The 16,593-nt window shown below is 41.1% G+C and overlaps 1 protein-coding gene and 1 long non-coding RNA gene across 4 annotated transcripts in view; one reads left to right on the forward strand and one right to left on the reverse strand.

Moving 5' to 3' along the window:
- The window catches only part of b3galt2 (UDP-Gal:betaGlcNAc beta 1,3-galactosyltransferase, polypeptide 2), a 12,778-nt gene extending 4,982 nt beyond the window's left edge, over window positions 1-7,796 (forward strand). For both annotated transcript variants that reach the window (XM_020601915.1, XM_020601916.1), the window contains one exon: window positions 5,459-7,796. In XM_020601915.1, coding sequence (XP_020457571.1) covers window positions 5,786-7,096 — 1,311 coding nt within the window. In that variant the 5' untranslated portion in view covers window positions 5,459-5,785 and the 3' untranslated portion in view covers window positions 7,097-7,796. The remainder of the gene's footprint in view (window positions 1-5,458) is intronic.
- Window positions 1-16,593, reverse strand: part of LOC109961241 (uncharacterized) — a 38,561-nt gene that overhangs the window by 2,948 nt on the left and 19,020 nt on the right. The window lies entirely within an intron of this gene.

A 16,593-nucleotide genomic window follows, 5' to 3' on the forward strand; every position in this document is an offset into this window, starting at 1 on the left:
CACTCTTTCATGACAAGAGGTTAATCAAAAAACAAACAAATGACTTGCTGTATTACTGTCATGCACCTTCCCCTTAACAGCTAAAGGGGAAGGTGCAACTTGGAGGCTAACTAAAACACCATGTTTGTCTGTGCTACATGCATTTTTAAAGATTAGGCTACTAGAGTTGCCGTAACAGAATCATCAGGGTGATTCAAAAAACCATTTCTCTGAGGCACATTTGCACACAGTTCCTTCAAGGTACTTGGCTGGTATGTTGTTCCAAGTATCTTGGAGAGTTTACCACAGTTCTTCTGTGGTATTAGGCTGCCTCAACGTCTTCTGTCTCTTCATGAAATTGCAGACTGACTCCAGGATTTTAAGATCAGGACTCTGTGGGGGACATATCTGCTGTAGAACTCCTTGTTCATCTTGTCACTGAACCGATAAGATGACATCCTGATACATCTATTGTATAGTGCTTAACATTTGTTCAATCATGCAGTTTTTAAATGAAGGTTTTTATTATTAAGGGAAAACAAAATCCAAAACTACAAAGCCCTGTGTGAATAAGTGTTTGCCCCCTAAACCTAATAACTGGTTGGGCCACCCTTAGCAGCAACAACTGCAATCAAGCGTTTTCGATAACTTGCCATGAGTCTTTTACAGCGCTGTGGAGGAATTTTGGCCCACTCATCTTTGCAGAATTGTTGTAAGTCAGCCACATTGGAGGGTTTTCGGGCATGAACTGCCTTTTTAAGGTCATGCCACAGCATCTCAATTGGATTCAGGTCAGGACTTTGACTAGGCCACTCCAAAGTCTTCATTTTGTTTTTCTTCAGCCATTCAGAAGTGGACTTGCTGGTGTGCTTTGGATCATTGTCCTGCTGCAGAACCCAAGTTCGCTTCAGCTTGAGGTCACAAACGGATGGCCGGACATTCTCCTTCAGGATATTTTGGTACACAGCAGAATTCATGGTTCCATTTATCACAGCAAGTCTTCCAGGGCCTGAAGCAGCAAAACAGCCCCAGACCATCCCATTACCACCACCATATTTTACTGTTGGTATGATGTTCTTTTTCTGAAATGCGGTGTTACTTTTACGCCACACATAATGGGACACACACCTTCCAAAAAGTTCAACTTTTGTCTCGTCTGTCCACAGAGTATTATCCCAAAAGTCTTGGGGATCATCAAGATGTTTTCTGGCAAAACTGAGACGAGCCTTTATGTTCTTTTTGCTCAGCAGTGGTTTTTGTCTTGGAACTCTGCCATGCAAACCATTTTTGCCCAGTCTCTTTCTTATGGTGGAGTCATGAACACTCACCTTAACTGAGGCAAGTGAGGCCTGCAGTTCTTTGGATGTTGTTGTGGGGTCTTTTGTGACCTCTTGGATGAGTTGTCGCTGTGCTCTTGGGGTAATTTTGGTCGGCCGGCCACTCCTGGGAAGGTTCTCCACTGTTCCATGTTTTCGCCATTTGTGGATAATGGCTCTCACTGTGGTTCGCTGCCGTCCCAAAGCTTTAGAAATGGCTTTATAACCTTTTCCGGACTGATAGAGCTCCATTATTCTCTTTCTCATTTGTTTTTGAATTTCTTTGGATCTCGGCATGATGTCTAGCTTTTGAGGATCTTTTGGTCTACTTCACTTTGTCAGGCAGGTCCTATTTAAGTGATTTCTTGATTGCGAACAGGTGTGGCAAGAGAAATTGAACTCAGGTGCGATAAACCAGTGTTTTGACAGGGGGGCAAACACTTGTTCACACAGGGCTCTATAGTTTTGGATTTTGTTTTCCCTTAATAATAAAAACCTTCATTTAAAAACTGCATGATGTGTTTACTTGTGTTATCTTTGACTAATATATAAATTTGTTTGACGATCTGAAACATTACAGTGTGACAAACATGCAAAAAGATAAGAAATCAGTAAGGGGGCAAACACTTTTTCACACCACTGTAGTTTGGTTTCAGGAGTTTTTCCTCAGATGTTTGTGAATAAGCAGCTGAAAACAGACAGACATAATAACTGTGAAAAGGAGAGGTGTCACAGCAATAGCAAAATCTGAATACACGTGGTCAGCTGGACACCTTGGAGATGCATGTACGTGTCCAGTTGTGATCAGATCACTGACACATTTTAATACCAAGTTTAAACAAAGCCAACAGGAGCAATGTTATATGGGGATCTAGGAAATTGTCATAGACATCCAACTATTTTCTGACATTTTACAGAAAAAACTAAATTGATTAACTGACAAAATAACAGGCTACAGTAACTGATAGATAAAATAATCGTTATTTTCAGCCCTAGAAGCGACAGTACTCATTCAGTGGCAGCATTTATGATTTCTTTATTAAAGTAGTGCTTTGTCCTGTGGCCTTTGTCGGGGGATTCTGTAAGAACCCTGAGTTTTCTTTACCTCAAAGGCCATGAACCACAACCCTATATTAACATTAAAATAAATCATAAATGTAGTGGTTGAATGAGGACTGCAGCTTGGAGGCAGTGCTATTAAATGAAACAAAAACCTCAGCCAGCCACATAATCAGTCTAGCCTGTTTCATTAAAGCTGAATTTAACCTCTAACTTCAGTGAACAGCCACTCTAAACGGCTTACAAAAGGGAGCTGTACTTTTCCTGAGGAAAATGTGTCACTATCACAAAGTGCAATGTTTTACTGAATGAAGGTCATATCCTCATTGACATCAGTTAAGCTTGTGTTACAGGCGTTACACACTTTGGAGGCAAAAACAGGCTGAGCTGTTTATGTAGGCATGAAAACAAAGAAAAATAGTGGAGAGTAGTGTGTGTACCTTGCTGTAGAAAGCTGTTCCTCTTATTATTCTGTTTTTCCTCAACATTTGAAGCTGATGTGGTGACAGAAACAACACTATAATGTGTGCCTTATAGGTCCCCACTGTGTCACTCCCCCAGCCTTCGTTCTGATTACTGACCGCTGCAGAATCGCTGGGGCTGTAATTAGTGCTAGTGTAACTAATTGGCTTGCATGGAAGTGACATTGATGGGAGGCAAGAAAATGAATTAATGAGGAGAAGCATTGGCAGATTAAATGGAACTACTAAAAAGTAAAAGTGGAATTGGCATTTACATTGAAAACAAAACAAAAACAAAAAAAGAAAACCAAATTCATACACTCATGGTTGTTTGCTTCTGAGTGTGTGGGTGGGAGGATGTGGGCTTATGTGGGCATCCACTCCAAGTGACTATCTCTGCATGCATGTGTGTTCTTGTACTTGCTGCATAGTGAGGACCAAAAAAGTATTTTTATTTTTTTTTTGTGAGGACATTTATGGAAAGTGAGGACATTTTGGCTGGTCCTCACATTGTTAGGACTTGGTTTTAGGGTTCAGGTTAGAATTAGTTTAGGTGAAGGGTTATGGTTAGGCATTTAGTTCTGATGGTTAGGGTCAGGGTGAGGCGCTAGACAATGCATTATGTCAATGAGTGTCTACTTCAGAGCACACGTAACTAGATGTTCTTTTAATTGACAGAAGAAATCTCTCAAGCGCTAGATATGCTTCCATGTAGAGTATGGTAACCTTTAAAACAAAGCCAGCCCTGCCCCCTCTCATTCTCCTGTAATTGCCTGCGCTGGGTGTGCACACTCGCCTGAAAAGGTTATCGTGTTCCTTGCCACTTGTCATGATGAATGAGCAAACACAGCAGGAAATGAAAATTTGATGTTTCAAAAATCTGCCTCACACTAAGCTGGAATGTAGAATATGCTTTCTTTGGTACCTTCAAATTATTAAAAAGCAAGCAAACAAATAAAAAGGCAGAGCAGGCAATCAGCAAATGAACACACCCAAGAAGGAAGGACTCAAGACTTGCACTGCTGCTACATTAGTATTCACTAGAGTCTAGTACAACCTGCAAGCTTCTGCTGGCATATTCAGTTTTCTCTGGTGATGTGTGTGTTTGAGATGTGTGTACAGTATATACATATAGAGATATATACTGTAGCTATAGATATAGATAGATAGATAGATAGAAAAGATACTTTATTCATCCCCAAAGGGAAATTCAACTGTCCAGTAGCTCATAAAAAAACAACTGCACACATTCATCAACAATAAAATAACATATAATTTAATTTAAATAAATTAACAACTGTCCATATACTGTGGACATATATATAACTGTGTGATGTGCACATGCATTCTGTATACGAGTGTATACACACAAGTAGTTGTGTGCAGCACAGGGCTGTACGACTAATCATTTTTCGATCTCGATCTTCGACCCTTACGTAATCTCATTTTCACATATTGACAATACTGAGTTAACCAATAACAGGAATGCATTACATCAGGTGATGAGCTGTACAAGAGAAAACTGATTAAAAAAAATCCAGGATGTAAAGAAGACAACGACCAATTGCCTTTGTGCTTCCCTTGGTACACAAATCCCTGTGGGCAACAGTTGCAATTATTCATGTCACATTTTGTTTGCATTGTTGCATGTTTGTGTGTTTGCATACATTATATTTATGTTTCCTTGTACAGTATGTCCTGTAATTATACCTGTTTGTGTTAGGCGGTCGAGCAGCCTGGGTGGTCTCAGCACTGACTGCAGGCAGCACTGATAAGCCAAAGGTGTGAGGTGAATGGCAGGTGAAAGCTGTTATCGCCAGAGGCTGGCTCAGACTTTGGCACCACTGCCTGTTGGACCTTGAAAACTCATTTTGACAGATGCATCTCCTGCCTGGCTGTTGATGTGCGGTGGTGGGGGGGGGTCAGATGACACTCGCCCAAGCGGCTCATAGTAGCATTAGCCGACACCACATTGGGCAAACCTGCAATTTATACTTCTGTCCCAGCCATTAATGACAATGACATGCAAGAAGCAACCACTGTATCATCATAGTGCCCACCAAGAACTTCAGAAGAATTAATGTTTTATTCTTCACTATTTTTAGAAGGTTTTTGCTGAGATGAGTTTGTGACAATCCAGACAATATTCTTAGGAAGCAATAGGAACTTCTGCATGTGCCTTTTTTCTCACAGCCATGCACAGTCATTTCTACAGCACCAATCTTCCCTTCTGCACACTGACATGCTCACAACAGTATTCTCTAAATCTTCTACTTTCTTTCCTGATAGAGCCACATCTCCAGATCTTGCTGTGTTCTACATCCCTGTCCAATCAAAGATAATAGAGCGCTATTGTATTGATTTAGCTTGCCCCTTTCAAAATGTTAAGTCAGCTTACTAAAACAACCATATACCTTAGTGGGCACTGCACTGAGAGAAAGCACTAATTGAGGCTATGCAGAAGTTAGTTCAGATTTATTCTGTGTCAAAACCAACCATAAAAAATAATTGAGATAAGTACATTTCTCTCCACAAATAGAATACGAAACATATCTGCAACTCAGACGACAGGTGGCTCAGCGCCAGTGAATAGAAAGTGCTTGTTGTATCGATGCCAAGACTGTTTATTTTTTCTCTTTTCAGATTAGACAGAGCTAACACAGAGGAGGTGACCCTTATCATATCCTGAAGAAGACGAGACAGGGCATGACACTGTGCTTGTCTGCATTGCCAAAGAAGAGCCAGAGAATCATCGACTTCCCAGCTCCATCAGGAGCCCTTTTAACACTGCTCCAAGTTGCATTGAAGGGCTCAAACATTCCCCTGACTCCACCAGGAGGCTCACTCCAACCCATCTGCCAGCTCAGATAACCCTCTGATTGTTGGCAACCACATGTTTGAGGTGACTGTCTGTAACCATCGTCGCCTGTTACCAAGCAGCAGCAGCCTCCTGCGACCCCAATCTGCACCATGCAGTGGAGACGGCGGCACTGCTGTCCTATCAAGATGACCTGTACTGTCAAGCGTTCGCTCTTTCGGACCCATGTGGCCGGCCTCCTCTCGCTGGCTCTGATCTTCACCTTCTTCTTGTTTTTTAGCCACCAGGACTGGTTCCCGGGACGTAATGGGCCTCGGGAAAGCCCACTGGCCTACACAGTCAGGGGTTTCCGCAGCCCCAAGGGAGACGCCAACCACAGCAGCCCCCTGAGGAGCCTGTGGAGGGAGACAAGATATGTAGCACCAAAGCCTCTCTTCAACCTCAGCTCTCAGCAAGTAGAGGGGGCGAATGGAGAGGCAGGAGGAGGAGCCAGGATGGGCGTAATGGGGCTTGGGGACTCAATGAGCACAAATAACAGTTTACAGAATGAGATGGGTGTGGGAGGGAAGCTCAGTGCTCAGCCCTACCACTACATACTCAATGAGCCCTTCAAGTGCAGGGACAGCATGCCATTCCTCATTCTTCTTATTGCTGCAGAGCCCATACAGGTTGATGCCCGCAACGCCATTCGCCAGACGTGGGGGAATGAGAGTGTAGCAATGGGCCTGGGATTTGTCCGTCTCTTCCTGCTCGGCACAGGAAAGAGCTCAGACACCTTCCTCCAGAGCAGCATAGAAGAAGAGAGCCGTGTATACCACGACATAATCCAACAGGACTATCAGGACACTTATTACAACCTGACCATCAAAACCCTGATGGGCATGAACTGGGTTGCCACCTACTGCCCACATGCCTCTTATGTGATGAAGACAGACAGTGACATGTTTGTCAATACTGAATATCTCATCCAAAAGCTGCTGAAGCCTGAGCTTCCTCCCAAGCTGAGGTACTTCACCGGCTACCTGATGAGGGGCTATGCACCAAACCGAAACAAGGACAGCAAGTGGTACATGCCACCAGAGCTGTACCCAAGTGAGCGCTACCCGATATTTTGCTCAGGCACAGGGTACGTGTTCTCAGGGGACATGGCTGAGCTGATCTACCAGGCCTCTCTCAGCATACGCAGGCTGCACTTGGAGGACGTTTATGTGGGGATCTGCCTGGCGAAGCTGCGCATCGAACCAGTGCCCCCTCCTAATGAGTTCCTTTTCAACCATTGGCGGGTGTCTTACTCCAGTTGCAAGTACAGCCACCTGATCACCTCACATCAGTTCCACCCCAATGAACTCATCAAGTACTGGAATCACTTGCAGAGCAACAAGCACAACGCCTGTATCAACATGACCAAGGAAAAGAATGGAAGGTACAGACACCGAAAGTTCCACGGAGAGAGGCCTCCGTGATGTATCCTGTGACCACCACCCACCTCAGAAAAAAAAGGAAATGGCTGCACTGTAACTACAGCTGGTGGGCGGTGGGGGCAGCTGAACTCAGCACTATACACTATATGGGAAAAAGCACATTGTTTTTGGTATTGTGTAAAGTCGATGATACAAGCTATTTTTTTAATTTGAGAAAAAAAAATTGTAAGCCTGTTGAGCTATTTCTAAAAGGGAGATCAGAGGACGTGTGTGTGATGTGGAGCAGGCACAAAAAGTGCTGCAGCTCAAGAGTGGTTTTTATGATAATTCAGGTGCCAACAGAAAGGTGGTAATTCATTCTACAGTTAATACGAGGATTCTCTTAAAAAGAACAGTACAGTATGTTGAACTCTACAAATCTAAAAAGAAAAATTAAGACAATAGTGTTTACACAGAAAAAGGGACGTGTTGTGTCAAAAGTTACACTACCTAAATACGAATGAAAGTATCTTTGACGTTGACCAGTTATGCTGCCCTGTTTCTCAGTGTTTACTTTACAGATTTATCAAAGAAAATGACTCTAAAGAGGTTTATCTGTCATATACTGTATTTTATTTAAAAAGAAAACCTACATAAAAGCACTCAGAATCACATCAGAGATGACTGAGATTGTATTTTTAAAGCTTTACATTGAGTTTGACTCTGCACTTGAATCAATCAACTATTAAATGTACTGAAGTCATATTGTTTGTAGTTGTGTGTAGTTTCATGACACATGAATCGGAACAGCTCACCATTATATATATACACACACACACCAGTGACATAACCATACTGTAGCATAAGGTTTGTGTATAATTCAGATGTTCAGTGGATTCATAATTTAATTACATAAACACTCATATTTTACAAAATTGTTGTTTTACATAAGCGAGTGAAGTAACTTGATTAGATGTAAATGCTGCACAGTTTAGTTTTTACTGGACATCAGTCACAGAATATCAAATACTTTCATCTATGTTTTGATAGAAAATTCTGGCCATCTCTCTCAGCCTTAGCAGCAAAGGCTAATTTGGAAACCAGAAGCTAGCTGCAGTGGATAGTCAACAAACTGTTAGCTTAGCTGTAACCGAAACATTTACCAGCTGAAGATTCACTTATCACTCCTTTAAAATGTGTTGGCTCCAGCAGATAATGGATGGATGGATGATGGCTATACTGGCAGTGATTACATAGTTACCCAATAATCATTCCATCTTAAAACATAGTTCAGAAGAAACCAGACAAATAATGTGCATTTTCTACAGACACAACTGCTAATCATTAATAAATACTGTATTCACTGAACCTTGGAGATATGAATCAACGTCCAAACATTAAAACATTCAGTGGCATTACAGTGAGGTACAAACAATGTGAAGACAAGCAATATGACAGCTGACTAATGAGAAATCAATTTAACACTGAACTCTTCACTTTCCCCAAGGAATATAAAATATTCAGTGGAAAAACACCTAAGTTTAGATTTTAATTAAAAATGAATGCATATCATTTTAAAAGGCTGCCAGTGTTAGTCCAGATGGAACTGAACATTCAGCCTATGCACGTTTATGTATATTTATGAGTGTGTGTGTGCATGGCGGGGTAAAGGGAGGCAATACGTAAATGCACACTCCAGTGCTCAGAGCCCCCAACAAAAAGAGCATATATAATTGGGTGATGACTTGAAAGAGCCCATATCAGACTAAAGTAATCTAATTAAACTAATGGAGAGCAGGCACTCCTGCACTTTTTCCACAGACTTCACTGTCAGTCTCATTTTAATCACCTTTATGTCTGAGTGATTCTGTTTAGTGAGCTGTAAAATGAGTAAAGTTCACACAATATTTTAAGCCACTAATCACTAAAGAGAAGCAGCTTAAGAGAGGAGGAAGCTGAAAAGGTGAAGAGCAGGGAGGGAGAGAATATCAAGATGTTCATCTCAGATAAACTGCACCGTGGCAAGGAATTATTTGAGGCTCCAGCCACAGGCAAAGAGACAACAGCTTTATTTGTTACATATGGAAGAGTTCATGTCATCGTATCACCTTCACCTCAGCAGTTATAAAAACAGTTATACATTTTAGGAAGATTTGTGGGAGAACAAAACATTGTTATCTAAAAACAGAGCAAGTCTATCTGCACACATTTACCACAGTCTGCTTCACAATATATGGATGTGAACTGTCAGCTGTACTATCCTGAAAAACTGTGATAGGCAAACAGCAAGGTGTTTTATTCCTTTCAGATTTACCTCTGGAAACACATAGGGAGTTATATACGTATATCTCTAAATTCCTTGTCAATAACACGATCTTCAGCAATAGTTTTTTTGGTTGTTTTTTTGGAGAGAAGCTTATTCCTATAGTAAGTGTCAGAAAAATTCTTGAAAGTAATTTCTACAGTATTTAGGACGCAGTTTCTCCTGGTTCCACCGCGAGAGGCGTTGACCGTTCGAGACAAAGCAGGAGAGAACTATTAAAACAAGAGGTGGCACTGGTTGGACAAAAACAAACACTAACCTTACTGAACTGAAGCTCGACCTCAAATTATTTTGTCCATAACTGAAAACAGAAAGGTTAGAGTGTATATATTTGAAGGGGTTCCTCTGCTAATTTATAAGTAGTCATTTATGAAATTGCAAATAATATTTGGCTATGAATCAGCCTTTAGTTACGGCATTAAGCCAAACCTTGTAATCACAACCCAGTAATATTTCCTATGTGGTGACTACATGGCAATGTCCGTCTCAAAGTCTCTGTCATTCCAGCACAGTGCAATTCATGGAATACTCAACACCATCATCCATTAGTGAGGATTAAAGTCACGACTCAAAGCGAGAGGAAACTGGGAACAAGGATTGGTATCATTCATGCATGTCCAATGCAATCAGCCCAGCAGATTACCAGCATCCGGTCACACTCAACCCTTCAACAAATGATGAAAACGAAGAACAGCGGGGGGGAGGAAAAGGGAGTGGGAAAGAACAGGAAAAAGAGGTGAGAGGAAAATGGAGGCAGAGATCGACGGGTCTGCTACTGCGGAGAGGAATGAAGTTAGGGGAAGCAAGGAGTGAAGGCAGTTGACTGTACAGGTGAAAGAGGAAAGGATGAGGAGGAAAGAGAAAAGTAGCAAGATGGAGGTATAGTGATGAATGAAGAGGAAAGGAGCAGGGACTGATTAGCACTGAAAACCTGCACTGCCGTAAATGTGGTATAAAAGGCTAACAGTGGAAATGGAGTGAGATGTCTGCCATGATGGAGTGGATACCGTGGCCCAGCTTTAACATCACAGCTCACGGTTCCTTAAGAATCAGAGATGAGAAAATGCACCTGAAGAAGAGACAAATCTCGTGACCTTTTCGTAACAGCCAGGCCTGGACCTGACTAATACCTTTATGTGGTTATGAATGATGAATATTAATGAGAGTATAAGGTGAAAAACATTCTAACTGAATCTGACAAAGAAAATGATCAATGCCATCTATACCTCAAAAATCCATTAGCTCATGTCTGCAGCAGGGAAATAAACATTTTAAAGCATGAAAAATGTCTTTGTCTTACAAAAATGACTGCTTTACAAGCTCAAAATGCCAAAATAAGAGCAGAATCTGGTTTCACTATTTAAACTTTAACAAATTTATCTAATGCAAATGGTCTATAATTTTCATGAAAACAACAAATTTGCATTAACACCAGTCCTTATACCCAGACATAGTAACTGCACTCAAAGAGCACAGCAAAAGAACTACAGTATTATTTATGAAACTGGTTTGAATGAACTAAGCTGAAGGTACTGTAGCTGTTATTTTTAGCCTTGGCTACAACCACCACCAACCCACCCCAAATGGTACACATATTGATATACTGACAGATTTGATAATACTTCCTAAACAAACTCCACTTTTTCTATCGCTATTGGTCTCTTCTTTTGTACAGCTAAATGCCAAAATGAAATACAACGCCATTACACGTTAAATAAGAAATTTGTTGAGCTGTAGTTTTAGAATCCACCTCTTTACATCGACCTCCACACAAATCCCTTACAGTCATCTCTACAGAAAGCAGGCAGCATCCTATGTGTCCTGCCAGCTGAGGCTGAACACCCTAATGCTTTCAGACAGATGGCAGAATCCAGCCAGGACTCAAGGACTCAGTGACGGGGTGGTGCCAGCATTGAGCCAAAATCTATTTATAAATGTAATTTGACAGTGACACTCCACAATGCAGGAGAACTGCTGGACATCCAGCCTGCCAGGACCCAGATAAACAAATCCAACCCTGTTAGCACTATGAAGAGCCCTATGATGATGTGTGGTGTTGTTTGTACGCGGCACACTGGCCATTAGCCTCACAGAGCAGTAGCAATGGAAGCTGCCCATTGTTATATAATGGAAAAGCTGTACACAGTCTGTGAGAGTCACAAGCAACATGGTGAGGTACAAATTCTCTAGCTTTGAGAGGACATAAAGTACATTCAGTTATCAATTTTAATTTTAAATGTTTATTGTTAAGATAACAAATGGCAGTATTTCCTATAAATGCCAGGTTTGCAACTATCACTGGGTTACAGTACAGCAGATAGGTATTAGGGCAGTGACAGCACAACACTGATTATGCTGCTAAAGTGCTGATGCTCAGCTTTAAAGGCCCATGGCCCCTTTTTAGGAGAGCGCAGTAGATCCTGAATATGCTGAAAAGGCCACCGACATTTTTTTAAATGACTGAACAATGGAAATTTCTTGACTAGCCAAGTTACTCACCTGATCTCAGTGAAATGGATCATGTATGAACTAAAGGCAAAAAAGGCCAGAAAGAAGCAGAAGGTAAAGATGTGCTGCCAAAGAGATATTGCATTGTACAGACACAGACCTGTCTGTTTCCTTTTAGTTCAAAAGAAACAGAAGTAAAAGCTGCTATATAATCAGAGTGCCAGCAACCAAATGAGAAACTTCATCTGATGCAGCCACACTGATTGACAGGTGATCTCTGACTACCAGGAGCAGTGCAGAAACACCACAGATGGTGACGGCAAGAAAGAGCTCAAGTACAGTATTATCATGGTAGGATAAAGACTCATCTATTTATTTATCTGAGCTTATAAGAGCATCTGAAACATCTTAGTTTGTTTTCTTAATTATTAAATCAGTGCAGCAAATCCTACTTCCACTTTTACTATTGATAATGGAGGCCTGAAACCGTGTATAAATACTGACAAGCAAAAATAGAAAGAGGGCTTTTTTTTAAAAGTACATTAATCTACACAAATCAATGAGGTTCTAATTATCTCTCCTCAGGCCTGTCCACCCTCTCCCTGATGGGAGGTTGTGCCAGGCAGCTGCCAGTGCAGCTCACCCACCCCTGTTAGGCTCATGTTTCAGCGTGGTGTTTACCCTTGCACTTTCTGCGATGCCAAACGAGAACAAATCACAGGCCAAGAGTGCATTAGTAGGATTATTGGGTTTTATGCCTGTAAAATACAAGCCTGACAAACTGCTTTTTCCTGGTAAATCTCAGAGGTGTCATCTGGCAAAGTGGAAAACAGAACTCCTGCTTTGCAACAATCATTCTTATGGCTTCAGGCAAATATCTGGTGATACACGTTTGGGAACGGTGGCAGGGTAACCATTTCAATTAGGGGATCTAACAATGTGGCTCCATAAACCTTTTCACTGTGGGACCTGGGGATGACAAATTGTAGATGTGTCCCAATTTTATACTACATTTATACTACATGCCCAAAATCTGCTCAGATGTCAGTATTCTTCTTCAGTCTGCCCGATTATTGAGTGTGCAGAGACAGACACAAGAAAATGGAGAGCCTATTCCCAGCTGGAAAAAAGAAATACTTAGAGCACATTTAGTGGGGAAGTCTCAGGGCAGAGGGTGCTATCTTGTAATTTCCAAATTTTTTACTACTGTCAGCAGAACTCCAAAATCCATAGTTTGATTAACATCTGGTGACTCATCCAATAAAATTGTCTCCAAGTATGGCAAACTGCACTAATGTCTTGTTCTGGCTTTGATTGCCAAACATATTCAGATTAGTTCATAGTGCATACTTTATAGGATGGAAGTGGGAGGCAGCTGTAGTGTCTGCATGGGATCCAATGTAAAGGGAAAACATATTAGGGCTGTGGTGGGTCAGTTCATCATTTCTAATGACCTACAGTACCACTCAGATGAACAATCCAGTGTTGTAAAATTCTTTTGTTCTAGTGTATAATACTTCAAACTACACAGCTACATCTCTCCCAAAGGATAAAGTCTGTGCAGCACACCAGTGGTGTCCTTAAAATATAGTCTGTTCCTCTATAGATATTAAAATAACAGACTTGCTGTTGCTCCAAACACAGCCTGCCCCATTTAAGTATAACTTAAAAAGATATCATGAAATAATGTCTTAAAAATAAAACCAGTGACAAAATAAGTCTTCAGATTGTTTTCTCAAGTAGCACTACCAATTTACAACAAACAAAACAAAAACTCAAAAAATCCATCAGGTCACCAGCTATTCTGCAGCACCAATAAGAATGACTGCAACAACAGGTGTTAGTGGTGTAAAAGAAATGTAGTGATGTTCAAAAAAGAATCAACATTTCCACATAAAACTTTTGGAAAAAGGTCTCCAAAAATGGAAATGCTGATGTGAACTAGAGAAGTTGCTGAGAACTACACAAGAGGGCCGATGGCGGTTTCATATCTGTCCATTAAATATAATGGTCGACTAGATGTCTGGCAACCTCGCAGTGACAAACGAGATATAACTACCTAGCTAGTGAGCTTTAAAGGTGCTGGCAGGCAGATTTTGTTACCTTTGGACAGAGCCAGACTAGCATACCGCTGACATCAGCATTTTCTTCATCTGTTTCAACACACACACACAGTCTCTCTCATGTTTCATCCACAAACTCTACTGTAGAATTGCTGCCGTCTCCTTCACAAGACCTTGTTGGTGGATACCGACGGCTGAATGGAACACGGGAGAGGATGCAGCCCTTTGCAGGAGCGCCAGATATATGGCCAAGAGAAGAGATTGTGACAAGGCTCTTTACAGATGGCAGACAGGTCTGACAATCTCACATTGTACTCATACCTGCTGAATGGCCTTGGTTAACAGCAGCAAAAGAGAATGAGAAGAAAAAAAATGTGTGAAGAGCTGAGAGAAAAATTACAACAGAAATTATGGTGACAGCATCCAGACAGCCAAATTTAGCAGCTCCAAAGTTTGGAAGTGTATAAACTATAAAGCCACAAATATATATGCAAAAGAGCTGAATGTAGGACACCAACATTTGGAGTATTTTTAAGTTCTCTTTATAAAAAAAAAACTCTTTGTACACAGAGGAATAAAGGATGCAGCTCCCTCTTGCCTAGCTGATGTGACTGATGTGGTACACTAACTTGTAACATCCAAGGTTTCATTAAAATAAAATGCAGGAATCAAGACAACAGCAGAGGGAGTCTAAAGAAAAGTGGCAGCCTTGAGATTGAGGCAGAAGTCCTACTTCTCACTTCGTAAAACAAAAGAATTTGAGTCAGACAACATGTCAAAGCCTTTCCTCACCTTCTGTTTGTAATGAACTTCGTATGATCAGTGACAGAGGAAACCACCAACAATTTATTTTGATTTCTGACTTTTTTTTAACTGCAAGCAGCTCTTCTATCTCCCTTGCTCATTACATTATAGGGCAATAATGCATTAACATACTCAACCGTCTTTAGAATGCTTGCGGTCTGCTTTGAGTATACTCTACGGTCTCTTGCACGACACTTTAATCCTGCTCAGAATCAGTATGCAATACTATATGCACTGTATTTGGGACATGACAGTTCTTTCTCATTCAGAGAATTCTGGAGTATATGATGGAAGATAATAGTCATATGTACAGTATGTACACCTGTTCACCAGACAAGAAATTTGACTGGATGATTCTGCAAAACCATATCCTCTGCCAGAGATGTTTCTTCTCTTATTTGCACACAGCAATGACAGTATGGTGAAAGTTTGGGATAGATGTCAAATGATTCAGGTACATTTAGGGTCAGACAACTCAAACACTTCTAAAAGGATTAAGAAAGGTCATGGTTTATATTCATGCAAAAGGGAAATTCATCTGCAGGTTTATGACAGGACACGAACTTTAGTCCACTGCATGAAAATCTGACACCCTGCAAGTTCAGTTACCACCCTGATCCTTACTTTCCATCTCGTTACATACAGGGCAAGCACTACTTGCTGTATTGGAACAAACGCTGGTACTGGGCATAGAGAGTGAGAATCAGAATCATCCAATATGGTCGGTTAATTCCTTGGAATACTGGGATGGACTACAGTGCCAGACATGGTTGTTTCAACAAAAAAAAGGCATTGATACAATATTTTATATCTGTCTGTATCTCATTTTAATAGGCCTGTGGTGAAATTCCCTTGTGTTAAAGTCTTGTGTTTGGTGCCCCATCTAACCACTCACACAAGACTTCGTCACTCATTATACTGCATCACTTAATCCAGCCTTCGCTCCCTACATAACTACTACAGACACTGAAGGTTTTCCAGTATAAAACGTAACTATGGGCTATAATAAGCTGCCTGCACAGACGACCTATAGCAGCACTCCAGACTGCAAGTGATCACTCACATTTTGCGACCAAATTTATTTAAGGTGCTATCAAACTGTGCTATCCATCTGTGTATATGGGTAGGAGTTTCTGATAATGCAAGCTATCAAACTGTGCTGACTCCGACACACACGTCATCTCTGGATCCCCTTTTTTAACACTCCGAGTCTATTTTTGCACATTTAAAATGTAATCGCCACAGAAAGCTGTTTAAATCAGGTAGATCACCCGTTAGCCTACTTATGTGGTGGAAACTTTTTACTTGAATCTCTTCAGATGGATCAGGCTCCTGTTGTCACTGAGCTTTCTGTTTTTACTTTCTCTCCCCCCCCCTTCACCCCCCCCTTCAAGACAAGGAAGTTAATAAAATAAATAAATGAGAACATATAAACACTGCTGATGAGCAGACATGAAGACTATTTTAGTCAGGTACATCTCTGCTGTCGGTCAGTCTGGTGAAGACCGTGCTGCCCTCGTGCTGACAGACAACTGTTCTGACAAGAGATGCTGCACAGAGGTTGGAGTCAGTGTGGACTGAACAGTTAGCCTATAGTGGTTTGTGTGAACAGGGTGGCGTCGAATTCCTGGTCTGAATTATTGTTTCAGTCGACCCCTGCATGTCGAGCACAGTCATATGGTACACCTGTATCAAGCGGAAATGAAACAATACGCTTTGTTATCTTCCCCAAAAATGCTTACTGTCATAATTTCACCGATGCACCATAAGTATTATTTTTACAGTAAAAAAAAAAAATCTACCAAGTTCAAGCTATATGAGCAGATACAGTATATAACCTGCAGAAGATTAAAGCATTTAAATCAAAATAGAAACAGTCACTAAAAGTTGTGTAACTTCCCAGGACTGCAGCAGCCAGTTTA

The sequence above is a fragment of the Monopterus albus genome, unplaced genomic scaffold (genome assembly GCF_001952655.1).
Source record: "Monopterus albus unplaced genomic scaffold, M_albus_1.0 scaffold53.1, whole genome shotgun sequence".
Taxonomy (NCBI): domain Eukaryota; kingdom Metazoa; phylum Chordata; class Actinopteri; order Synbranchiformes; family Synbranchidae; genus Monopterus; species Monopterus albus.